The sequence below is a fragment of the Anser cygnoides genome, chromosome 1, assembly GCF_040182565.1.
Source record: "Anser cygnoides isolate HZ-2024a breed goose chromosome 1, Taihu_goose_T2T_genome, whole genome shotgun sequence".
NCBI lineage: Eukaryota > Metazoa > Chordata > Aves > Anseriformes > Anatidae > Anser > Anser cygnoides.
This window is the reverse complement of record NC_089873.1, coordinates 141,731,917-141,757,904: the sequence shown is the minus strand read 5'-3', so window position 1 is coordinate 141,757,904 and position 25,988 is coordinate 141,731,917. Positions and strand designations below refer to the sequence as shown.

The 25,988-nt window shown below is 36.2% G+C and overlaps 1 protein-coding gene across 1 annotated transcript in view; it reads right to left on the bottom strand.

Moving 5' to 3' along the window:
* Positions 1-25,988, bottom strand: part of TMEM131 (transmembrane protein 131) — a 97,555-nt gene that overhangs the window by 29,893 nt on the left and 41,674 nt on the right. The window contains exons 5-19 of the mRNA XM_048048116.2: positions 21,705-21,828; positions 20,707-20,823; positions 19,749-19,871; positions 18,520-18,600; positions 15,561-15,711; positions 15,420-15,476; positions 14,390-14,451; positions 8,877-8,985; positions 6,374-6,482; positions 5,863-6,016; positions 5,590-5,760; positions 5,139-5,249; positions 4,918-5,052; positions 4,365-4,469; positions 3,108-3,194 (exon numbers count right to left, since the gene is read on the bottom strand). Of these exons, the coding sequence (XP_047904073.2) occupies positions 3,108-3,194; positions 4,365-4,469; positions 4,918-5,052; positions 5,139-5,249; positions 5,590-5,760; positions 5,863-6,016; positions 6,374-6,482; positions 8,877-8,985; positions 14,390-14,451; positions 15,420-15,476; positions 15,561-15,711; positions 18,520-18,600; positions 19,749-19,871; positions 20,707-20,823; positions 21,705-21,828 (1,696 nt within the window). The remainder of the gene's footprint in view (positions 1-3,107; positions 3,195-4,364; positions 4,470-4,917; positions 5,053-5,138; positions 5,250-5,589; positions 5,761-5,862; positions 6,017-6,373; positions 6,483-8,876; positions 8,986-14,389; positions 14,452-15,419; positions 15,477-15,560; positions 15,712-18,519; positions 18,601-19,748; positions 19,872-20,706; positions 20,824-21,704; positions 21,829-25,988) is intronic.

Below are 25,988 nucleotides of genomic sequence, written 5' to 3'. Positions count from 1 at the left end.
ATGAATCATCTTGTGAAAATCTAAGATACATCTAGAAGTTACTTAGTCATCCTAGTTAGAAGAATGAAACAGAAAGTTAGAAAATTACTCCTTTATGACTCCAAATTTAACAGAATAGTTTATTGCAGTATTCGAGGGACAAAGACCTTGATAGGAATTAGGATATATAAACTAGGATACAGCATATAGAAATTGCTTAGTCTATGGTGAAAGGGAAATGAACCATTAAGTTATTTCTGTTTATCAAAGACTCATGGAGCAGCTGATGAATGAAGTTACAGATAGAAAAGTCAGTGCAATAAATATCCAGAGAATGGTGAGGCTGTACTGTAAAACAGGACACACAGATAAAAGATAAAAAGTAACAAATAATCCCTGCAACTGTAGGCATGACTGTTTGACCTTGAGAGTAACAACAGACTTTAGAACAATTTGTGAAAGAGATGGATTGGATAATGGGACAAACGTAGCGACAATTTACTGAAGTCCTGCTGCTTAGCCTGTCTTCCCCTGATGAGCCCTATTGCGTTACTTTTTCAAAAAGTGATCATTTATCTACTGAACATGAAGTAAAGCACTCGATAAAATAGCGCTGAAAAGTACTATTTAAGAGTACACAAGTGGTAAGATCAGCAAGAGGTGTTAAGGAGCTATTGGAAGACGACGTAATGAACAGGCAGTGTTCTAAGAATGAAAAAAATCAGGGTGAAATAACTCATGTTTATTAAAGTTTAGTAGATACTGGTCTAGGAATATTTTTTATTAATTGCTTTGGTACCAAAAAGTAGGAAGAGAAAAGTTTATCTTACAAAGTTAAGAGGCATTTTCAGAATAGGAGGAAGAGCAAGATGGCATATAGATTGACCTACTGAACTTGAGTAGGGAAAGTAGATTGAATTCAATAATTGCAAATATAAGATTGTGAATTTAGAACCTCCCTGTTTGAAAAGACAAAGCAGGTAGAGGGGATGAAGGCCTGTATCTTGTCATGGATCCCACAACAGATTAAGACTGTACAGGACAGACAAAGAAACAAAACCATTTCCACCAATATGCATTACCTGAGGTATCCTCAGTAGAGATAATTAAGACTTTTAAGAGTGTGGTAAAACCTTACTCAGATGACAATGTACAATTGCAATCACTCATTAAGAAAAGAGACTGCTAAAGATGAAAGATCAGAATGATGAGCAGGGAAATGCACAGCCTGTAAAGTAAGATAAAAAAACAAAACACAAACCCTACCTCATGGCTTTTTAAATAAAAAACAACTACCAACAGGAAGCCCCAGCAGAAGCACTGCTCTATACCAATGTCAAGTGCTAAAAAAGAGGGGAGGGAACTAATTAAACTCAAGTACAGGGATGACATGGGATCAATGGTTACAAAATGACAAGGAATAATTGTGGGCTGAAAATGCAGGAATGTTTGCAGCCCTAAATACAATCCAAGAGGAGCTTCTTAGGAGGAAGAAGGAAGGCAAGTGCCATTACTATCAAATAAAAGAAATAGTAAGAACCTTAAAATATTGTAAAAATGCTCTGGCCCCCGAAGAATTAAAAAAGGGTCAGAGGAGATCCGTACCCTTATCTGAAACCAAGAAAAGATGGGAAAAAAATTGTCCTGACTAAATACGGTGCTGTGACAGTGGGGTTACATACTGAAGGCAGCCCTGAAACATATGCCTCTAAGCTAAACTAAGCATGAAACAGAATGTGTTCACATACACAAGTCATCTGAGTGGTATACAAGAGACACCTGTCAAATAGGCACCAAGCCAGACATTGCTTCAAGTATTTGTACAGTGTAGATGTGACCAGTCTGTTCAGGAAGGTGCTGTCTATAAGATGTTGATCTCAAAGTGACCTGCAAAAGACAACTCACCACTGACTGCTTACTGGAATGGGTTACAAAATACAAATCAAAGGTACAAACCTCTCAGATTCAGAATATATTCAGACTATATATACTATATAGTCACATGGTCTAAACTTTGGGCAGACCTGTGCAGTGCCAAGAGTTGGACTAGATGATCCTTCTGGGTCCCTTCCAACTCGGGATATTCTATGATTCTATAGGAGGGATGGTGTTTTGTTATTCTATCATAACACACTGTCAAGTCAAGTATTTATTTTTTTCCTAAAGCTGCACAGCAGTCACAGCAAAAACACTGGAGAACTATCCCTTTTTTGCATTGCTGCTTTTTCAAAATACATTTAATGTAGTTTTACTATTTCAGAAAATTGCCTGAATAGTATTTCCATCCTGCTGTTCCTAACTCCCTAACTCCTTTTGCTACTTTTTTTTCGGTTTTCAATCTCTCCCTATGATTTTCCATCATAGTATGTTCCCTACTCATTATAAAGTCACATGAAGCTCTGACTTCAATGAAATACCAATTGCAAAGTCAACATAACTCAATTCCCCATGCTTCTACGGTGATGTTGAATGCCCCATAAGAGAAAGGTTTTATCTGGTTAATAGCTTGGTGTGCAAGTCTGTAACCCTGAGCAAAGACACTGCCTTCAGCACTCACTCAGTAACCACTACTGCAGGAGCAGGGATGAAAACAGCCGCTAGATACTTTTGCAGAGAGATGTAGACCCTCAGAGCTTTCTTGCTTTCCTGTTCCTGTACTCCATCAAATACCTTCAAAGATATCTACTTTCAGTGTGGAAACAATACAATAATGCTTCCACAGAGACCATGGATTTCTTACACTGAAACTTCAGTTCATTAGCTAACTTTGCTCTTTGGCATTACACTTCAGAAATCTGGAAAGTGTCTTTATGCAATTTTATCTCTTAGTCTTCGTGCTAATACACACAGTAACCACAGTAACTTTAGAATGAAGTTGCAAAGAATCAGTTTTGGTATCGTAACAGTATTCTAAGATCTCATTCAAGTGCTCAGTAGAGGAGAAATAGGAATAATTCATGCTTGGGACATCAGGGGGAAAAAGTGACAAACACAATCATATAAATAAAAACGAATCTCTCCAGTAATTTGACATTTAACAATTCAAGACAGAGATCTCTCTTGAAAAGACAGATAAATAAAAATAAAAAATACAATTAGAAAATATTTAATGCTGTGACCTATCTTACCGGAAAAGAAGGTGGAAGAAAAACATGTTTGGGGGAGCAAGTAAGTGAGCCTACAGCAATCACTGCCTTCACTGGTATAGTTAAAATCTGGAAGAAAAAAAAGAACAAGGTAAGTTGAGGAAAAAATATGTTAATTTCAGCTTTCAAACATCTCTTCCACATAAATTGCATAGAGTAGCAAAACCTGAAATTTTACAATTAACGTAGCCTAGGCTATAAACACCTTTAAAACATGGAAACACAGATCAAGATTTCAACATCATATTTGAAACAGTCATTTCATACTGTCAGGGAGCACACCTTTGCTCAGTCATACTTAGCATCATTCTACATGGAACACAAAAGCAAAGTTAAAATAAAAGCTCTCCAATGGGGCATTACACAGGTCGCACCTGAGTGGAGCTCACTCTCTTGAAAAGCAGCAGGATGACATTTAAAATGAATTACTATGAGGGAAGAGAATATACTAAATTTCCCCAAGAACATTAGAAGTCATGATAAGACATAAGACCGAGATAGAAGTAGACTTCGAAAAGGGAGCATAGAAGGTCTAGCAATAAGATCCTTACTGTGGATGGTTAAAGCTAGCAATAGAAGTAGAATAACTTGTAGGAAAAAAAAAGAAATAGAAGACTTCAGGCTCTAAAACTGGAGTCACATACATATGTGGACATATAAAAAAAGTTCAAAATCTCAGTTTCTATTATGTATTGGAAGCTCTCTCCTCTGCAAAAAAAAAATTAACAGGAAAGGCATATGAAATTCAGAATTAACTACTTGTTCTTCTCTCCCTTACTACCTTCAGTGTAAGATCTGTTTCATCAATTGTCAGCAAACTGCAGTTTCTCCAAAGCAATTTTCACATTGGGTGTTGACAAAATCCCTTCAAAGTTATAGCTCAATTTCAGTAACTGACAACGTACTAAAAAGTAAATTATAGGTGTTATGTCAGAACTTTCTTGCCTTGATGCTCAAGAACCCATATCGCAAAGCATCAGGTGAGACTTAAATGGAAATTTCTGAAAGCCGGTTGAAAAGCTCAATGTAAGTCATTCTTGTTCCTTGAGAATATACAGTAGCATTACTGTAGTTCCCTGCAAGAGTTAACCTGCAGAGTTAACTTGACCTCCAGATGTCCCTTTCAGCCCCAGCTTCTCCCTGATACTACAATCTGCCTATTAATACAACCCTTCGAAATTCACACTTAAAAATTGAACGCTCCATTTGGACAACACCCATGAGTATACAATAATGTACCTCATAATCTGTTGTGATCTGTACAGCTCCATCATGAATTCCTTCAAGTTCTTTTGCTGTTAATTTTACTCTAAACACAGCATAATAACCTGATGTTAGTATCACCTGTAAATGGCAGAAAAGAGAGTCATCCATTGTATTTCATTAAAAACAAAAAGAAATTTCACTAAGAAACACATCCAAAAATCCCCGATTTCCTTGAACTGAATCAAAATCCAATTGAAACAGCTTACAGTGGTAAAAATAAAAATTCAGACAAGTATTTCTCGTGCTGATAAATTCCACTCTTCCCTAATGATAAGCATCATTGAGTTTATGGAGATAACTTTCTGAAATTCCCCTTTCAAATTCTTACCAACCCGAAAGTAACACTATTACTTGGAATACATTAATAATAATTTTTAAAAGTTTACATGCTATATCTTACTGAATAATTCTTACGTAATAATTCTTATTCTCCCTATCCCTTGCTAAAATTAAATTAAAAAAAATTGCACTTTTTTATTCCCCTCCAAAATCTAGCTTTAAGCAATAGTTTCAAAGGATTACTTACTGAAGACTGATCAGATGCAGTAGCATTTTGTAGTTCATGGTGGTTTGCGATTACTGTTGTTCTGTTGCCCTTTTCAGTTGTTAGGAGTTCTATGGCCAAACCATCCCCTATAATATGCCAACTTTTTATAGCCAGCTTAAAAAGAACAAAAAGGTACTCTTTCAGTAACAAGACCAATGTAAAATTTTTAAAAGGCAAGCTAAAAATAAACCCATCCTTACCTCTATCGGATTGCTGTTGATGACTGCAAATAAAATGCTGGTAGCTTCTGTTGCACTCAATATGCCAAAATCTATAAATCGTTCCTCAGTTTTTGGAGGCAGTACAAAGTACTAGAAAGATTCATAAAGGTGTTTTAGCATATGTTAAATATAAAGTATGCTCAAATTCTACTAAGCTCATTAACAAATTAATAAGTCAAATGCAGGAAGCAATACTGTGATAACCTCAAAAGTCTATACATCTTCTACGTATAACTAGAGGGAACAAAATTTTTTTAGCAGTAACAGAAGTTGTTTAAGGACAAATCTGGTGAAGTGGGTGACATTTTCCATATCTGTAAAATCTGTTAAAATTTTAAAAAAGCCATCCTCCCATAGAAGCAGAATAAAGGAAGTCCCATGAAGTCTGCCTCTAAGTAGACTGGAATAGCTAAAAAATGAAAATACTTACATCTAAAAATCCTGTGTATGCTCGGACAGGTAGGTGAAATTTAGAAGCATTGGTGATAAGTAAAATATTGTTATCTATGTGAACAGATGATGTGGAAGGCATAAAATGAAGTGTAAAAATATATCTGGATTCATTAGGTGGAATTAAGACAGGTTTGCTGAAGTTCTGGACCTAGATCAGTGAAGAATGAAGATCAAAGTTAAAATTCAACAAAGTGCAGCATGCTTAAACATTTACTACTAGGTAAAAATGTTCCACTGAAACAAGACTCACTTTAAACATTGGTTTTGCTTCTTCTGGTAACACAACATCATGTATAAGGACTGCAAAATTGAATGTGTTTGTTAAATAGATTGGTCTTTCCACGGACTCAGAAGCACTGTCGCGGATGTGGAAGAGTGTAGCAGCATGATCAAATCCTAAGTACCTATTAAAAGAAAACAGCATGAAAAAAATGAAGACTTTCCTCAAATATATATTTTTTAAATACATATGGAAAATCTGGAAAAATTTCTAACATCTCATCTAGTCTTCAGCTACTCTGAAAAACAACTCATGCAGGTCACTTTGAATCCAAGCCTTCAAACCAGTTTGTGCGTTACTGAGACTACCTCATCTATTAGTGTAAAAACAGAAAATTTTACCAGTAATTGTAGTTCTAAATTAGCTCCAGATATAGAAAACATAGGTACCACCTCTCTATATCCCCTCACTCCCCAAAAAGGCTGATTTTACCTTCTATACCAGCATTTAGTTTTTGAACAATGTTCAACTGTAAACTTACCCATCCAATACTTCTGCTTGATATGGAATTTCAAGTTTGGAGTAGCTCTTCTCTTTTGCTTTAACAGTTATTTTCCCAGAAGACTGTGATGCCTTTTTTGCTTTTGATGCTGTAAAAGAATATAAGCCATCCATCAGGTTAGATTAGCATGAGTGAAAAAATAAAAGCAAAGGGCTAGCCCAGAGAAAGTACCACAGAAGAGGAAAATAGATCTTCATGAAGTTCCAATAAGCATCTGACATGGAGTGAGTCTTGGAAGTAAAAGATCTGAATTCATCCCCCTTATACCAGTTAGCTGACATAGCTAAGTTATTGGCCTGGCTTCATCTGGGACAGAGTTAATTTTCTTCCTATTAGTTGGTATGGTGCTGTGTTTTGGATATAGCATGAGAATAATGTTGGTAACACCCCGATGTTTCAGTTATTGCAGAGCAGTGCTTACACAGAGCCAAAGACTTCACTTTCTCGTGCTGCCCTGCCAGCCAGGAGGCTGGGGGTGCACCAGGAGGTGGGAGGGGACATAGCCAGGACAGCTGGCCCAGGCTGACCAAAGGGATATCCCGTACCACATGCTCAGCAATAAAAGCTGGGGGAAATTGGCTGGGGCTCAGTAGCTCAAGGACTGGCTGGGCATTGGTCAGCAAGTAGTTAGCAATTGCACTAACCATCATTTGTTTTGTGTGTGTGTGTGTATATATATATATATATATATACACACACACACACATATATATAAAAAAATTGGTTTTAATCATTATTTTCCCTTCATTTCCTGTCATAGTAAACTCAACCCATGAGCCTGCTGGTTTAAACCACAACAGTTATGTACTTTATGGAAGCCTTGTTGTTCCCATCAAACAAACAAACATGTCCAGAAGATAGTTCAGATCCTAGATGAGCCAAATTCCCCACTTACAGTATGGATCTCTCTCTCTACACTAACAGAACAGAAACTTATGGCTAGGCTCTGTATTTACAACTACCAGTCGAGCAGAACCTTGGACCAGGAACACAGGGATAGAAATAGGATCAGAATCCATGCAAGAACCCAGACCACACAAGTGCCAAGAACAAAACTGACAGGTCTCTTCCAGTATCACAGAACAAGCAATGTTATCCTGATGGCAACACCACCAAAAAAGTCAATGAATTCAAATACTGGTTAGCAGAAATTGCCAGCCCCTAAAGCCCCTGCATATAGTAGGACAGCTGAAAGAGCAAATATTTATAGCAGGCAGCTTCACTGAAAATAATTCACCAAGTCAATCCCTTACACATAGTAAGCAGTTTGACTGGATTTTTTTTCCACCTACCAATCCTTTCAAAATCTACCATGTGTTAGTCAGTATGTCCTCATACAACAATTTCTTCCAGCTTCAAAATCTGGACATATTACACCACCTCAGGTTGGCAGAGCTCAGCTATTTCAGAATTTAATATTTATAGGCTAAGACATATTTAACTCATCTAATAAACTGTAAGCTATTCAAACTCTGAAGTACTAATCAAAAATGATAAATAAATCCTTTCTATGCATACAAATTCTGAAATTATGTCTACCTGAAAAACACTGCAACTACACAATTCCATTTTTAAGCAATCCAGGCTGAGAGACTTACAGCACTGACTAGTATCTTAATGCAGTAACATCCGAATAGGTCAACAGCATTCTGACAGTTGATTAAAATTTCTAATGAAAATGGAGGTACCTTTCTATAAAATGTCAGCATAATATTTACAGTCACACTACATAGGAGGGAAATAAACCAGCACTTCTTTCATAAAGATGTAAATGAAAGTCAGTATCAAGATACATATCTTTGTAGGAAAGGTAACAGTGAAAGGTTTTGCCACCCTCACCTGCCTTTTTCTTTAATATGAATTCAAGACAACAAATAAAGCTAGCTAAAGTAAGATGCTCAAGCGCATGACAGAGCCCTATTTCTGTGGACATTACAATATTTATGGGGGGAGGGTGGAACAGTATTTTGGATTCTTCTTTAAACTTTGTGAAGCTTGAAGGGTAATCTAAGGGATATACTCTCCTTTAATTTACATTACTGTGAGGAATGTGTCTTGGTTTGTTAGGATTTCTCCAAAAAATGCATAAATAAGCATTGTAATAGGTTAATAATACTTTTTTAAAAAGGGCGTCCTAACATAAGAATGCCACTTATGTTAAATACAATCTGATGTTCAATTTTTTATTTATTTATTTATTTTTTTTAACTACGCACGTATAAGATTGCTTAGGAATTCCTATTCTTCTATTAGTTAGCTATCAGTCTAAGTTACTGACCAATTGTGATTTCAGAAACGACCCTTCTCAAATACATGGTGTTGGAGGAGATGTAAAGATGTAAAATTTTCCAGATAGGTAAATCCCATTTCCCCCTCAAAACAACAATTACCATTTTCTTAAGAGACTGGAAAACAATTCATGAAGTTTCAGGAAGTGTAAGAAGCATTTGACAAGTTCTAAGAGGAGAGAAGCAGTACTTACCATCAAAGCTAATACTTGCAACTTTGGTATATTTACTTTCAGAGGCTTTCAAAGTAACTGGCTTGAAATGTACTGTTATAGCTTCATTCTGTGGTGTAGGTCTAACACTCTGCAAAAAGAATCAAAATATGAAGCATCTTTAAATTTATCATTGTTAACACAGTGTAGCCTTCAAGTATCTTTCAAAGTGATACAACTGCAAATAGTTTTTGCAGAGTTACTACAGGTCTGTCTTCTCTATAACAAAGCAGAATTACACGAGGCTTTAGATTATTTTTTTCAGGTCCTGAAATTACTCAGTCACCATTCAGGAAAGTGGGCAAAAGAGAATTCTCCTTGGGAAAACTGGGTAAAGTGACAGTGTAGCCAGAAACACACAGATGAAACAAAAAATATATATATTTTAAAATTAAGATTTATTTTTTATTCTTAATGCCGCAGGGTACAATAGCTACAGCCTATTTGTTTCTGCTTCATTCATTAACAAAGCTGTTAGCTGACTTGGGTAATTCCTGGTGATACATTCAGCTTGTCTCTGATCCCATGCTAAGTCTGCAAAGCTGCCACAGGAATAAAAAAATCCATACAGCGAATAGTTCTGTAAGTCTGAGACGATGTTCACTTTATAAGAAAAATTTTACAAAATTGCCTTTTGTAACTGAGAATTACTGTTTTAAACTAAATCGAAAAGGTGAATTGGGCTGCAACAGGATTATAGATTTTGAGTACCAATATCTGAAGAGTCTATACTGATTGCTAGCAAACTTTATCTAGATTCCATAGATAGAAACTGGGTACAAAGTACTTAAATGCTCTTATTCTTATTTTGCATAAAATTGGGATGGCTGCCATGATTCCTCCTCCCCAGCTGCCGTCTTCTGCTGTAAGAACAGCTCAGCTGCTCATGTAGCAGCTGCTAAGCTACCGCAAATTACAAGACACCGCACTAAGGAAAGTGAAATGAGTGCTGGTTTACCTTATGCTATGCTGCAGAGGTTTAGCACCTGCTTCATCAGCAGCTGAGCCCTTCTTGCTCAGAGAGGAAAAAGGCAGAAAGCTAGTGCTACATGCCAGTTACAGTTCTTCCAGTTAAACTGTTCTCAATTGTAAATTAAAGTCATAAAATTTTGCATACATAATTAACTTCTGCTACGTTATATAACTAACGCATGACCCTTAAAGGAAACAAGCTGCGCTGCTCCTGTAGCTAATGAATAATCTGTTAGCTCAACTAAGAGATTTTGTATTTTGGATTTACAGCACTGACCTTTGTCAACCACCTGCATATGCATGGTGCGGATATTTGATACCTCTTGTCATGAGTTGACTTATAAATATCACAATTTCTTTTTAATGAAATCCATATTACAAAACTGAGATCTTGAGGTATCTTTAAAAAAAACTTAAAAGCAGACAAAATTGAAGCCACAGTCAAGTTCATAATTTTTGCATGGCTCAAAGAAGAACCATTTATAGCAGCTTTTTTCATACAAATGGCTGGTTTTTGAGTTATTAAAGTTTAAAAGGATGCTGATTTCATTTGGCAAATCAAACACAAAAATACTCAAAAGGAGAGCCTATTGTAAGAAAAACGACCCGTTTCAGAGGTTTATTTCTTAAAGTCACAAATACAACAAACCTAGATGGATTTACTCAAAATGTCCACAGCTAATGAATTTAGTTAAGGAAGGAATTTAGCACTGTTTTGTCAAAAAAGTCTTAGCTTTATCAGCCACATTTCTGTCTTGCTGCTTGACTACATGCTACAAAAGAGGGTAGATTTAGATTAGATATTAGGAAGAAGTTTTTTACTTCGACAGTGGTGAGGGAGTGGAACAGGTTGCCCAGAGAAGCTGTGGATGCCCCATCCCTGGAGGTGTTCAAGGCCAGGCTGGATGGGGCTTTGGGCAACCTGGTCTGGTGGGAGGTGCCCCTGCCCACGGCAGGGGGGTTGGAACCGGGTGATCTTTAAGGTCCCTTCCAACCCAAACCATTCTGTGATTCTATGATACTACAAACAGAAATACAACATTAAGACAACTACGGGAAAAAACAAACTTCCATAAGAATCCTTCCAACTTTTTTCCTCAAAATTTTAACCCATTTCATATAAAGCCCAAGCAAAATTTGTTTCCTGAGATGTGCTTTACGAACCATCAAATATGGACTCCTAAATAACAGATCATGAGAAAACATGCAAAAAAGTTCCACTGAGAATCTAATACCACCGATTTTCTCAGAAAATCTCCAATCAGCAACTTCTGTGCAGAAAAATCATTTCAAATATGTGTGCTTCATTAACATATGGCCCTCTCATGGAGTGCCCCAGTCGAGCTTCAAGACCCTGTTTTATGAAAATACATTCAATATCGAGCGTAACAGCAGAAAATGTGGACCTTAAACGTTCTGGAGAACATGAGATGTGGGGGGAAGATTTGTGTAATAGCCATCAGTTACTGGGGGAAATTTATAAGGTTTAAGGGCTCACGGACTATACCCATTCTAGTAAGACAAAGAAGAGTATGAGCTGAATCATGTTCATCATACTGTTTATCTGTCAGCAAGCTCCCAAACATAGTTTTGCCTCATCCACCTAGCATATTGCTCTAAAGACTGAGCAGGCCACAGAATTTTTCTTATAGATGGTAAAGACAAGACCACTCTGGTACAAGAGGAAAAAAAACTGTGGATGCAGGCAGCACTCTAAGGGGGGTTCTATTAGTATCAGAACAACCTCTGTGCTGTTTTATCCACTTTAACAGATAATTATTTTGTCAGTTTAACTCATTTAAACTGGCCTCCAGTTTAAACAGGGACACAACCTAACTTCCACAGGAAGTGGAAACAGAACCATAATGCACCATTCAGAACTGCCGTGTGACAAACTACTACTAGATTTTTTATCTTTGAGGTAACTTTCCCCTGATTACTTTAGATGCATGCACTCCAACACAGATTGAAAACGTAACTCAGAAGTAAACTGCTTCTCAAAAGTTGGTAAGAGCAAAAAAAAACTACTCAAGTATTTGAATTGTGATGAAAGCAAGTACTTTCCTATAGAAGCACTTTTATTATCAAACTGATGAAACAGCTTCAATATGCAGCTGTCCTCGAGTTCCTGCTTTATGCACGAACATGATCAGCAGCTGGAACTTTAAAATGGGCCTTTGCTCTTAGCAATCAAATTGGCTTAAACTGCCTCAAAAAACACAAAACTTTTGTGCTAGAGAAGGGAAAAATTCACATGATCAACCATCTAGATTTATTAGACTTTTGACAGCATGGCTTAATTGTTGCAGTGTGACAACAGTTCATACATGAAACGAGCATGACGCTCCTTAACATAGAAAACCCTAAAAAAATGTGAATAAGGAAGTCCTTACAAAGAGTTCTAGAACTCAAAAAAGAAAGTCAAGTGACTCACTATTATTTTCCTTAACCAAATTGTTGGAACACAGCATGACTAAGTACTTGAAGGCAGAACTACAACTCTGGCAACACTACTAGCAGTCTCTCATACACAGATGACCTGAAGATATTTAGTTCCTCCAGCAGCCAGATTAAATATATGCTAAATATAGCCCTGGCCTTTTCTTCTGACATTAAGATGAAATCTGTGACAGAACTCTGCCTCACTGCTTTTAAACTCTAGCTCTAAAGGGCCAGAAATCCATTTCTTAAGCCTTCCTAGAAATAAGCCATTTGCCAGGTTCTTTCCAAAAATTCTTTACTCTTTCTTACATTTTTGAAACTATTTGATTGGCACAGCAGTGGAAGTTCACACAGTGCTTTAACTACTAGGAAGGTTACACAGTTCACAAACTTCACAAAGTTGTACCTTAATGAGAAGAACAATTGACTTGGATGTGCCATATGCAACACCAAAAATACATCATATTTGTACTTAAATAAGGTAACTTTATCATCACAAAATTAAGTTCTAAAGCCCTTCAAGATCTCCAAATTCACTGCTTTGATACACTGTAAAAGAGTAATTCATCCAGAAAAAAAATCTGTCATGACCTGTAGAATGGCCTACAGCCATGGTATATGGCCTAAGACTATAGTTTAAAAAAGTGTACATTTATTTATTTTTCTCTGGAGAAGTATGATTCAGGTTTTAAGTTATCAGATATCGGAAGTCATACTGGTGGTTTGAATATGAAGTTATTTGTGTTGCACTCACAAATTATGTTAGCCACTTTACAAAAAACATGGCAAATCTATGAACATGGGCATGATATAAGAGAGCATACATAGCTGGAAAAGCTGTTTAATGAATTTACCAACCCTCTGATTATAAGAACTATACAGAGACTTTTTTAGAGGAAGATAAAGACAAACTTTTCAACTAGAACATATTACCACACTCTATTGGAGGGTGGTTCATAGCTTACAAGGCCACAAGGGACCATATAAGATCATCTAAGCCTCACTAACATAACAAAGAGTAGGACTTCCATTAATTAAATTCTCTTTGTACTGCGCTATGAATTTGTCTTGACTTGAAAATTATCAGCGAATAACAACTTAGCAAGCATTGCAATTGACTATCACTTCAGTGGAAAGCTATCCTGGTTACTAAACAGGTGTCCTGTTTCTACTGTAAATTTGTCTCACCTTAACGTCTTTTATCCTGTTTTATGTTTGTTAGACCTCTACCATTAAAATATCATTCCCTACAGTTATAGCTATAAGCTTCAAAAACACAGTAACGCCCTCCAAGAGCTCAGTAAGAAACCTTTGCCAATCCTTCAGTCATTCTTCTGGCTCCTTTGGTTTCCTTTCAACACTTCAACATCTTTTGAAATGCACCAGGACAAGATATAGCTAACCATACAAATAAATCTGGAGAACAAGGAAGACAGGAGGAAAAGAAAGAAGAACTGAGAAAAATAGTGGACAAAGAAAAGTTACACAGGAAAAAGGCATGAATGAATAAGGGTGGACCACAAGAACACAGCCAAAATTCTGTAATAAAGAACAGAAAGCAGAAAATTCCCAAACTGGAATTCTGAAACTGTCTGCACTTTATGTGCAGCTGCAGTGATCTCACTGGAAAGGGCTCTAGAGTGTTCTCAGGACTTTTTCTTATTTCAAGCTACAAGGGAGATAGACTTAAGAAAACAAGGGCCGTTTCACAGTCTGCTTCTGAAAGCTACTCTTTGCTTATGTTAAAAGATTACGTTGGACCATCACTTACACACTCTCATGGAGTCTCAGTTAATCTCTCACATGCTGAGCTGAGTTACTACTCACGAGCAGAAAAGCTTCAATAGGCTACGATATTGTAGACACAACCTATTAAATGCTGTTGAAAGAAGGCTATGAAGCAAATTAATTTTACCATGCATACACATTATTTCTGGTCCAACTAGAAAGTTATATTTTAAATCACATATCACCTAGCTTCTAATTCTGAACACCGTATCATGAAACTGGAAATGATCAATTTTTAGGAGAGGAAGTAAATCCAAGTAGAAAGTTTCAAATTGAAAGGAAATAAAACTTACTGTAATTGGCACATCTTTTGTTCCTGAATTTAATAAATGCAGATTTAAAATTTTTGGCAGATCTGTTAAAGAACAAAAAACATACCTGGCTATTAGGCTATATTAACATGAAAATCTTATACAAAGTCATCTGCACTAACTCGTTCCTCATAATAATCCACTGTTGTTCAGTGTTTAAAAGTGAGATTAACATGATAGTACAGCCAGTCAAAATTGCTAGCACCAAGAACCTGACACACTTGAAAACTGTATTTTTGTATAGTAGCAGTTATTACATGCCTCAGCTAACCGTTCTTATTTCTACCACATTAAGAAATGAGCTGGCTAAAAATGTTAAAATGAATGATTTTGCCAGGTGCACCCATGTTCAACAGAGACTAATCTTATTCAATCTTTACATGTTAACTAAGCTGCATGGAAAAGTACTTCAGAGGCTACCTTGCAGTGGTTTCTTGTGTGTTGTTTTTTTTAAATGACAGAAGTGGAATATTTTTCATCAGTAGTGGCAAGCCCTTTTACAGCTTCAAAAGATAGCTTTGGTTTTTACTATTTTCCGTCATACACATATAATTTTCCTGATTCCACTAAACAATATTAACTTAAGATGTAAAACACATTTGCTAAAAAAAAAAAAAAGATCAAATCATAAACAAGTTTAGTCAAGTTCATACACCTTTAGTGTTCCCTGTGTCTGAATGTTAAAACTTATGCAGATACAAAGCAATCTTTCAAGAAAAAAAGTTCACAAAGTAAACTGACAGCAGTTTTCAGACAATTCCATGTGTAAGACTAATGTCATTATTAGACTTATAACTGGATGTGCAGACTACTGTTTGCTTGTACTCTTCTCAAGTGCACTCAAAGGTGAATACATTTGTGCACAGTTGAAACATATCCTATTTTTGAAACTGTCTCTTAAAGAAAAAACAATATCACACCACAATGAATCCTGAATAGTACAAAGATAACCCATCTTTTTTTTTCCCTTCCCTCTTTACAAATACTTTGAAGTCATTAAGTATAGTTTTACCTTGTGTTCGTAGTGTACCAAAATCTAGCATTTCTGTTGACGAATAGATTCCTGGTGCTTTAAGAAAAAAGAAGTTAACTTTTAAAAATTGTATTACAAGTTAATTAAGCTGAATAACTTCAAAAATGCTTTTCTACAAACCTGTTGTAACCTCTACCTCAACAGGGAGAATGATAAATTCTGTGTTGTCTGATGCATTTGTTTTTATTCTAATGAACGCTGTATGATTATCTGCTTCTCTTGATGAAAAGCTGGCTCTCATCACTCCTTTTGTTTCATAGGGAGGTATTTCCTAATAAAATATTCAAAGCACATCTGTGAGAGTGTAGTAATTACAAAAAGAGCTGCCACACCAAAAAACTACAACTTAAGTATAATTGTATTAAGAGAAAAAGCTGCAATAGCAGCAAGAGATAGGCTGTATGTCTTTAAAGTAACCATTACATTTAGTTAGGAGAGTTTTTTCATTTAACATGATACTGATTAAAAATAGTTAATAAACAAGAGGACTTTCACGCCCCATTGGTTTAAGTTCTAATTATTAAAACTCCGGCAAAAGGACAGTAGATTAACTAAATTGACAGAACCTATCAATAAGAAAAATCTAGTGATGTTTTTGAGAACAGTAACATCAAACATTGCTTTTACACACTTTTTTTTTCCTCTAAAGCAAACACAAGGCATACAGAGTTTCATACACATGCAGAAACACATGTCAAAACAATCTAGCTAAACCCAAAATAGTGTAGAATTGCAAGTAGCCAGAACTTTGTGGAGTTGAAATACTAATATTGCATGCTGTTCCCATCAGATTATGGAAGGGTTAGAAAGCTCAATTTTATTTATTTATTTATTTATTACCAATAGAAGATGAAAACCTTGATTTCAAATTTGGAGCTCCCTCCACTTCAAATGCAAATAAATATAGTAGAAAATAAGAATTTTTGATCAGTAGCCTTTGCACCAACTGATCTTTCTTCAGCTGACAGCTTTTTTCTTTTATGTTTTTGATAAAGGAAACTGGACAGGACATGATTCACATGGGTACTGATCGTCTCACATCTCTTCTGCGCTTTCTGTAGTACAAACTCATTATCAATCCATTGAGGAGGTCAAGCCATATTTTGCATGGCATAATGACTGTAGATGTATTCTTTTGAGGTGTCAAAGATCACAGTAAGTATATTGAACTACTACTATTTGATGAGTTCCTAAACTAAAAATTACACAGGCCAGTCTAGCTCTCAAGTTGTTTTCACACTTATTCAGAGACTTAACATAATACAGCAGTTTATTAACACTTCCAAGGGTGTGATTTGACTCTTCCACACGTGTAACCAGCGATCCAAGGTTTGTCAGATCCCTGAATTACCTTTAAACAGTTATCACAAAAACACCCCTGCATATGTGGACTGCTTCGTCCAGTCATTGAAGCATTTGGCATCAATACAATTTGAGACAATGATGCACATCCATATATCAAACTATCAGCATCATATTTCAAATAATTTCTTCTACTTTGTGGCTTTTTCTTACTGCAATGCAGCTCTTGACAGAAGCAATACAAACTTTTTTGAAACACCAATCGTTGATATGACAGCAAGGGAATTAATGCCGAATAGAATTAATCCGTCTTACTATGCAATACACTGGTAGCTTCCACATGCATGTCAACATTGCTTTAACTGGCAACCTGGCCTAGGGAAGCTGAAAAGACACTTGCTCAAGAAACAGAAGTAGAAATAAATCAGACATTTTAAAGTCTTCTGTGCTTTCGCTAGTGGTTCTAACCACCAAACTGGTATGTTTGTTACCTACTTAATGACAACTACGGAATTCAACGTTCCCCTTATCACTTGTCAGTGATCTTTACAAGCAATGCCATTTGACTAAAACTTTGTCAAAATATTAGGATCTTCATTTTTTTAAAATCCAATTTTAATGTTTACTTCTAACTCCCAGCATTTGTTTGATCCTTCCACTAATTTTTAAAATGCTTGCAATCTGTACTCCTACTCACTTGTTTGTATTTTTTGCATCTAAAACTAAGATGCTGCCATTATCATAGACATTCTCCAGAAAAGTCAGGAATTAATTTGTGTGATCTTCCTTCTTGCCTTACTTGTAAATATCCTGGCTTTACTCATTACAACAGATGTAACAGTCAGTAACTATAATGATACACTTGAGGAAGAGACAAGTTTTGGAGACCAGTGACTCCCAGACAAAAAACAGACGTCAAAAAAAAGAGTAACTTTAATCACAGAGGAATATAGGTTTCATCTCCAGTTGGATGTTGCCAAGTTTCTGATATACAGCACGAAGCCAAACTTCACCTTCAGGATGCTTCCAAAATTTATTTGACTTGAAGATATCAGTATGTGCTACTTCAAAACTACATTAAGCAAAGAATGCAACAAAATAGTTTTAACAGGCCGGACCAAGTGTCCATCCAACCCATTATTCTGTCTCCAGCAGCAGATATGTAGAATAGAGTAACTGCATAGCATGCATAGAAGAACATCCTCCAGAACAGCGTGCCTGGCCACTTTTGATTCATGATTCAGGGATTTATTGTTGCTGGACACACTTTGTTTTATTTAATAGTCCTCAACAGATTCTTCTTCCTTAAGTTCATCCAGCTGATTTTTCAACCCATGTAAATATTCCTAGTGATTTACTGGAAGGACTCCCTCAGTTTAAAAAAAAAAAAAACACGTTTTTTCCATATTTTGCATTTTTCCTGTGGGCTAGATCCAGCTCACAAGCCATAGGAAGGACTACATTGCCCCATATGTTCAAGTGGGTGTAATTAATCCTCTCATTTGAAAAAAGAACAATTTAATGCAGATGGCTTCCTGTAATTCTTCCTTCAACTATTCCTCTAATTTGTGTATTACATACTATTCTTGTAATTCTTCTTCCAATTCCTATTACTGTACAATTAATAGACTCTGCTATTGTTTCAGTTTTCATGGGCTACTTTTAATGATTACGTGACAAGAAACTAAGTTGGTAAAAACAAACAAATCCTAACAGTATATCAAAATAAAACCTCCTCAAACAGCTATAATAAATGCTGCAAGACATTATTACTCACCCATAGTTTCCTTGTACCTCCTTGTTGACCTGTTGGAAGCTCTAAATGGAGATCACCTCCACTGGAATACATTTCTACCACCTAGAGTGGACAACAGGGAAATATTAACACTCAGCGTTAAAGGGAGCCTGTTTTAGCGATCAGATAATTATAATGCGCAATGTTTGGCATTAGCAACTATTTGACCATTGCAGTTTCTCATAAATTCACTTTCAATGATGATAAAGCTACTGCTACACTTTATCTGTTGTCTGTAGCATTTTGCAGTCTGTAGATCATTTACTGAACAGAAGCACAACTTCATCATCAGATTATTCATTTACTTGTTCGGTTAGGTTCAGACATCATTTCAGACATTTAACCTGCTTAATATAAGAACACTTGCCATTGCTACATTGTAAAGACACCTTGAGCTATAAGGAATTATAATCATAGAATGGCTTGGGTTGGAAGGAACGTTAAAGATCATCTAATTTCAATCCCCCGATATAGGCAGGGATGCCACCCACTAAATCAGGTTGCTCAAAACCCCATCCAACCTGGCCTTGAGCACTTCCAGGGCTGGGGCATCCAAAGCTTCTCTGGGCGACCTGTGCCAGTACCTCACCATACTGAGTGAAAATTTTCCTCCTAACATCTGATCTGAATCTCCCCTCTTTTAGTTTATAATAGTACTATATTGTACTTTTCAATAAAGTCTGGAGAGAAATTCATTTTATTGTATTTGTGTCACTGGTGAACCTTTCTGGCAGTATTTATCAGATCAAGAGAACATTCTTCATTCGTTGATTAATGATAAAGCTCATCACTAATAAAATACTAATAAAACATGGATGACCACAACAACCTCCTCATATCATGCAAAACAAGCAAAAGGGAGCTAAGAGATACGCCTGGATTGAAAACACAAAATCTATTTTACTTTGTTTCATTGTTTTTCTCAATTACCAGTGAAGTTTAATTCTTTGTCTTGCAGTAATTACGACCATTTTTAAAATGGGAATTTTAAAGTAAAAACTCAATCCATCAAAATAAGGAGATCCATGAACATAACCTATAATTTCTAGAACTGATTTGCACTTAAACAGAGAAACATTTATATAACCTATAAAATTTCAAATATCCTCAAGTAGCTTTACAATTCAAAGAATTTTAAGAAATACCAAAATAAACAAAATTTCAGTCGAATATTGTGACTATAAATGAGCATTTCATGCTCTTAGGCTTACCTGCAAAGGCTCACTGTGAGGGTTATGTATATTTATTATAGGAGAAAAACTGCTATTTACAGGAACTCGTGCCCCAATAAAGGGGCGCAAACGATAGGGGTTCGGTACTCCAATGCCAAACACCTGGTTCAGAAAAAGAAAAAACAAGCTTAAGTAGCTGTATGCAATTGTTGTAGAGCCTAATATAAATGCCAACTTTAGTAATCTACCGAGTACTCTTTTAAATGAATTTTTTAACATACTTCTAACTGAACACTTAAAATCAGCATCATGCTAATGCACTGAAATAAAGCTGGTTTCATTTACAGCAAACAAGTATTTCTCATAGCTACTACTTACTTACACTGACGTATTTAGAACACAGGAAGTCAAAATACCACCTTTTTTCTGATACTCTAAAATAGATAGCAACTAAAGGTTAAAAAGATGTGAAATATCCTTTAATGATATCACTGTGGAACAAACTACCCATATGGGAAGGGTTTTTCCTGTTGTTTTCTAAATTTTGCCATGTAAGACTTATCTTTCAACAGTAGGATTTCTCTCACTTTTCAGACTCTTTCATCTGCATGGTTTATCTTTTTGAATTTCAAGTGAATAGATTTCTTTTTTGCCAGCTAAATGAATAAAATTGTCTTGTCATTATATCAGATGAACACAGAGCAAAAGAATGAGCTAGATCACTGCAATTAACTGCTCAAATAACACACAAAAAAAGCTGTTGGAAGGATTTAAAATCCTATATAATTCCAGCAATCTGGCTTAACAGTACTGCCCTACAGATATTTGCTGCGGTATTGCATTACAACAAGCAGCTGGGAAGGAAACTTCTTCAACTAGGCTGAAAAATATTGTTGAGCAAATATCCTTGGGTGGTTAAATACACAGTAATAGATACAGTTGTGGCTGAGTCACACTTTACAACTTTTTCTGACAGAATGTTCTGCACTTCTCTTACCTGATAAGTAAATACCCCATGGTTAGAAGTGTTAATAAATAAAGTGTTCTCTACATTTCCCACTACTCTTGCGAGGAAAACTACATCGAAGGATGTATTGCCTCCTGGAAGAATTTTCTGGAAAAAAAATTAAAAAGAACAGAACTGTTTATTGAGGTCATTGCACCTTGCAGATGAACGAAATTTTGTGATACAGAAGATTCCTATGTGTTCTTTATTGAACACTGAAGTTAGAAATCCTGTTACAGATTAGGAGAAAAAGCACAGAAGCCTGTAATAAAATAATCAAAATAACAGTATTTTACAACTAATGTCTAGTGCAAAATTATATTTAACCGTATTTTTAAGCTGAACTGTAAATTCAGAATTGAATGTTGCACAGAAATATTTTGGACTGAGTTTAGAGAACATTGGAGAAAGGCAATTACAACTGAACTTTATGGAACCTGCTAAACCACAGGCCCTACATACAAAACTGAAACTAGATGACTATGTCTGACATTAACTTGGTTAAGAGTTAACCCTACTGATACCAAGCTTTTCAACTTGCAAGTTCCCGTGACATGACTGTAGTAGTTACACCTGCATTAAAGTGACTGCTTCAGGCTAATACCACTTCACTGGACCTACAATTTTCACTAATATTCTAAGAACAGCATGTTCCTCTACACGTCCTGAGGTACAGTACACTTAATCGTCACTTCAGCAACAAGGGATGTCTGCAGTTAAACTGTCCGTGACAGCATATACTTCCACCTCTGACAGACCTCCGACGAAATATTTTATTTCTTCTCTTATAGTAGGACTTGCACGTTTCCATGCTCTGTTCAAATTTGCTTGGTAACCGTTTTGAGATCAAGAACCAATGCATCTTAAACACTTTAAGGTATGTAATTATTGCAATAAGTAGCTCTGTTACAGAAGCAGCAGGGCAAGCAGGAATCAAGTTCACTTTCAGGAAAAATAAAAAAAGTCTTGGAAAAAGCACAATAGCTTACCCTATTTTGAAAAAATGACGCATGAAAATGCGATGTTGTAGCAGATATTGATACTAATGTAATTGTTTCTTCTGAGCTAGGGTTATGTAGGTAAACTTTTTCCATTTTTGGCATTCCAACTGGCCTGTCAAAAAACAAAACATTTTAAAGAGTTAGAATTCTGGAAAACAGAACACTGAGCTGTGCCCCTTAAGCCAGATAGGTACAAAGCAATCATGAACACCGACAATAAGACTTCGCATTAAATGCTGTGAGTTTTTTTCTGTTCTTTTTTTTTTTTTCCTTAAATAATACGTACATTTAATCTTAAAGACAGGCTTCATATTTTTTCTGTTCTCTTATTGAATACTTTTTGTGAAGGTTTACTTAACATTGTATCATCCTGTAACTTGGTACCTATCCAAAAAGAAATGCTATTTTTCAGGTTTCTATTTCACAATCAGAAGAAGCAAAAATTTCTATTCCTATGCTAGAACCTTTAAATAATCCTCTTTAAGCATTCCTTCAGTGACATCAGTATAGAAGGACTTGAGCATTTTATCTGCTTTGTAACTGAAAGACTCTCATAAGCCAGCAATTTCACAGTTAATTCATTGTTTAAAGAAAGCAACCATGCCTTAAACAAGTACTTTCTGATTCTACTGACACAAAAAAAAATGAATGAAATGAAATAGTCCAACTCTTCCAATACTGAAGAAAGCTTTCAGTGTCTCCTGAGGATCGGCTGTCTATTCCCAATTCTCACTGCAATTTCTCATGCTCTCCAGCTGAAGACAAGTTCCCAGCACCTTGTTGCAACTCTTGCTTGCCATAGTGCAGTTTCTGGACATTTCTCTTCCCCTTGGAGAGCTTACTGAGCATGATCAGAAGGGGAACCCATCCTCTTCCTCTATGACATTGCACTTGACTGAGTCTTCATAAGAGGAGCTTAACAGCCAACACCGAAACCAAAGCAGAATAGTTCCAGCCAACTACAACAGCAGGAATTGACAGAATATGAGGTAGATTTTGAGCACTGTATTACTTATGAGCAACCTACATGATGAGCATATCACCTGTGCTCTCAGCAGAAAACCAACTATGTACAGAAAACGTAGGATTGGAGTTGATTTAAATACCACTTTTTAATTATGTGTACCTAACGTGTGAAACAGCACAAAGCCAAGAGAATCGTGTTGAATGAACTGCTAATACTGAAGTGCTTGCCTGTTCCTGTCAGAAGGGGAGTGGGGAAGTAAAACCCATTATCCCTGGAAGCATTCCAAATGCTAACAAACTCTTAAGGCATGACCACTTTTCCTATACTGAGGTGAATGTAAGTCAGTATATTTGAGAGGCTAAAACCTACAAAAATAACTGGTAAGGAAGCAGTCACTTGACAAACACCACAGTTCACTGAACTTCAGATTCCAAACTAAAACACCACATTATAGGTGAAAGGCAAAAGTCCCTACAAAAGGAATTCTATTGCTAGGACTACCTTTTATTTTACTATTTTGTTGACCATTCTGATTCTGTAACAAGTCTAATTATTTTGTTTTCCTCAAATGTTGCTTTCCTTGTGTACCTTAAGCTTGATGTTAGCCAAATCTACAAAAACATGAAAAACTTCTCCTGTTTTTTCCTCTTATCAGACATGGTAAAATTGAGGTAAAGCAATGTGCACCAGACACCTTTGATGAACCTACATCCAAGGCAAAAACCAGCTAAGGGATGCTCTCCAGGCTGTGGATTACCGAGCCACAACAACTTGCACAAGTACAGTGTTACCTGGTGCCTAGTTTTGCAGAATTCCTGGAGCAGTCACAGCTAGCACATTTCATTGCAAGAAGCTGGTATAGATACGCACCATCAGGCAAACATGAATTGTCAACGCGTGCAAGAATTTGCTCCTGATCTTTTGGTTCTGCAAAATGCTAGGTCCACCTACACTGATAAAAAGCAGATACGTCGACCTGGATGAGAAGATGGTAATTAACAACGGTGAGGTGCCTGTTCAAATGGGTAAATAAAATAAGCCTATGTTGATGTTTTTTACTGCTGCACCTCAACTCTTTCCAATATCTTAGTATCTGCAGTACACTGTAAGCACATCTTTGTAATGGAATTAATTTCTACTCTAGGGATCAAGAGGCAGATTGTTTTGACTAAAGGAAACCAGCTCCAGCAAGAAGTTGGGGAGACAAGTCCTTGAGCTACTGGCTCAATCTTAACTTGGAAAAATATTTAACTATTCACTATAAAGCAAACATGGATTGAGAAACTGTCCTTTTAAAAGAATAACTACCATTTTTTCTTATTGCATATAGTTTAGACGCTTCTGTAAAAAAGATGGCCTAACTTACAAAAAGTGATACCAATCCATTTGTAAAAAGCAAGTGAAGGAAATTCAGCCGATGCATTCTTCCTCTTCCATCTCCTATTTTTTCAGTGAGACTAGAAAGAAAAACGAAGTCAACCAAGAGCTTCCCACTCAAGATTAGGAAATGCTTGGAGTTACCCCTGGAGACTGAAAGCGAATGCCTTCTGTACCCTGCTGTTAAGAAGATGCTAGCTCCTCACATGAAGGAAGCCTGTGTGGTGTTCAAGAGTAGGGAATTAGTGAATCAAGCACTCTTCCTGTTTGACACAGGACTATACACATCGCTGGCTGAGCGACTCATGCATGCTACTTCACTAACTGAAGTTAGAGTAACTGAAGCACAGGAGTTTGAGAATGCAAATACGTCTCATTAACTGAGAAAATCTAAAAAAACCAGAAGGGATCTATATACTAGCATATAGGCCAATTGTTTATCAGCTACCAGATTATACCATCTTTTACCAAATCAATAAAGTTCTTTTCTATTACACTTGACAAAAAAAATTGCGCCCATGTAACATACAAAGCAGCAAATGCCTCATTTTATATGAGGAATCAAAATCTGATCCCATTAGATGCATCATGATTTTTCCAAACAGTTAGCAAAACCCTGTGTTCAAAACACCACTAGTTGAGTCCTAACCAATAATGTCACCAGCTGTGATTTGAATGAAGTTAGTAGTGTAATAAGCTGTTGTTTGATTTGGCAGCATTTCTACATGCAAACAAAAGCAGAGGTAGATCTGGACTAAATGGCAATTTACTGTCAACAGTTTCTTACATTTAACCGACTCCAACAGAAGTGAAAATTTCATTTTGCAACATTAAAAAAAAATATAACAATCTCAACGTTGAAGAATATCAAATGTACTTTATAAATGCTTGGCTGCAATTGTAGGTACCTTGGAAGCCCTTTCACCATTTATAAATATACCTGTTTGAAATAAAAGATTCTTACAACATCTAATGATTTGGATAAACACTTCAGCTGATAAAATTCTCTGCTATTTACTGTTAAGAGATCAGAGTTCTTGAAGGAGAGAGATCAATTTACTAATTTCCCGTGCTCTTTTTTAAATTTAAGTCATACAATTGCAGCAAAGTCTCAAATATTTGAGCACTGCCAAACAATTCCTTTCAAGGCTATCTCAAGCCTTCAAAGATGAAACATCCTTCCAAATACTACAGCTCATAGATGTGAAAATTCTACTAGAGCCCCCTAAGCAAAATATTTTAAAGGAAACAAAACAAGATTGTTGATAAACAGAAAACTGAAAGACAGCTTTTCAGAATACTGCCCTACAACCAAGAACACTTTGTTTGTAGAATGGGACCTTGCTCAAAGTGAGCGATGCAAGAATGCCTATCCACCACAGAAGCACAGTAAAAGCATCTTTTCACATGCTACCATTCATTACTCTGAAAAGCAGAGGTAACAAGACAACTTCAGCTTTAAAATAATTTAACATTTAAAACCTTTGATGGTAAGCAGTTCTAGCTTATATTGTTAGTATCCTAAACTTCCCAGTACCCAAATACTCCATTACCAGTAGTTCTGCCAGAAGTTAATCGCAAAGAACTTACTAACTTTACTTTTGATATTGTCAGAGTTGAATTAACCCAGATGAAAGCAATGTATCCAGATTTATCAAGATTCAAGTTTCATCATAAAGCAGGTGCAAAAAGAGTATAAGCTACCTGGTATCAGCAGTGTTCATCTAGATGGGCCACCTGCGAGAGCTCCAATATGAAGATGCGTGCCAAACAGAGAAAGTCATAAGTAATGACTGTACTGCCAAAACAACCCCTGAGCAACCAGCTCCCAAAGTTATGGAAGACAACCCAATGGTTACTCTTTTCACAATAAAAAACAGAAGGTTTTTGTGTTAAAAAAATCAGAATAAAAATCAAGAATTCCGCTT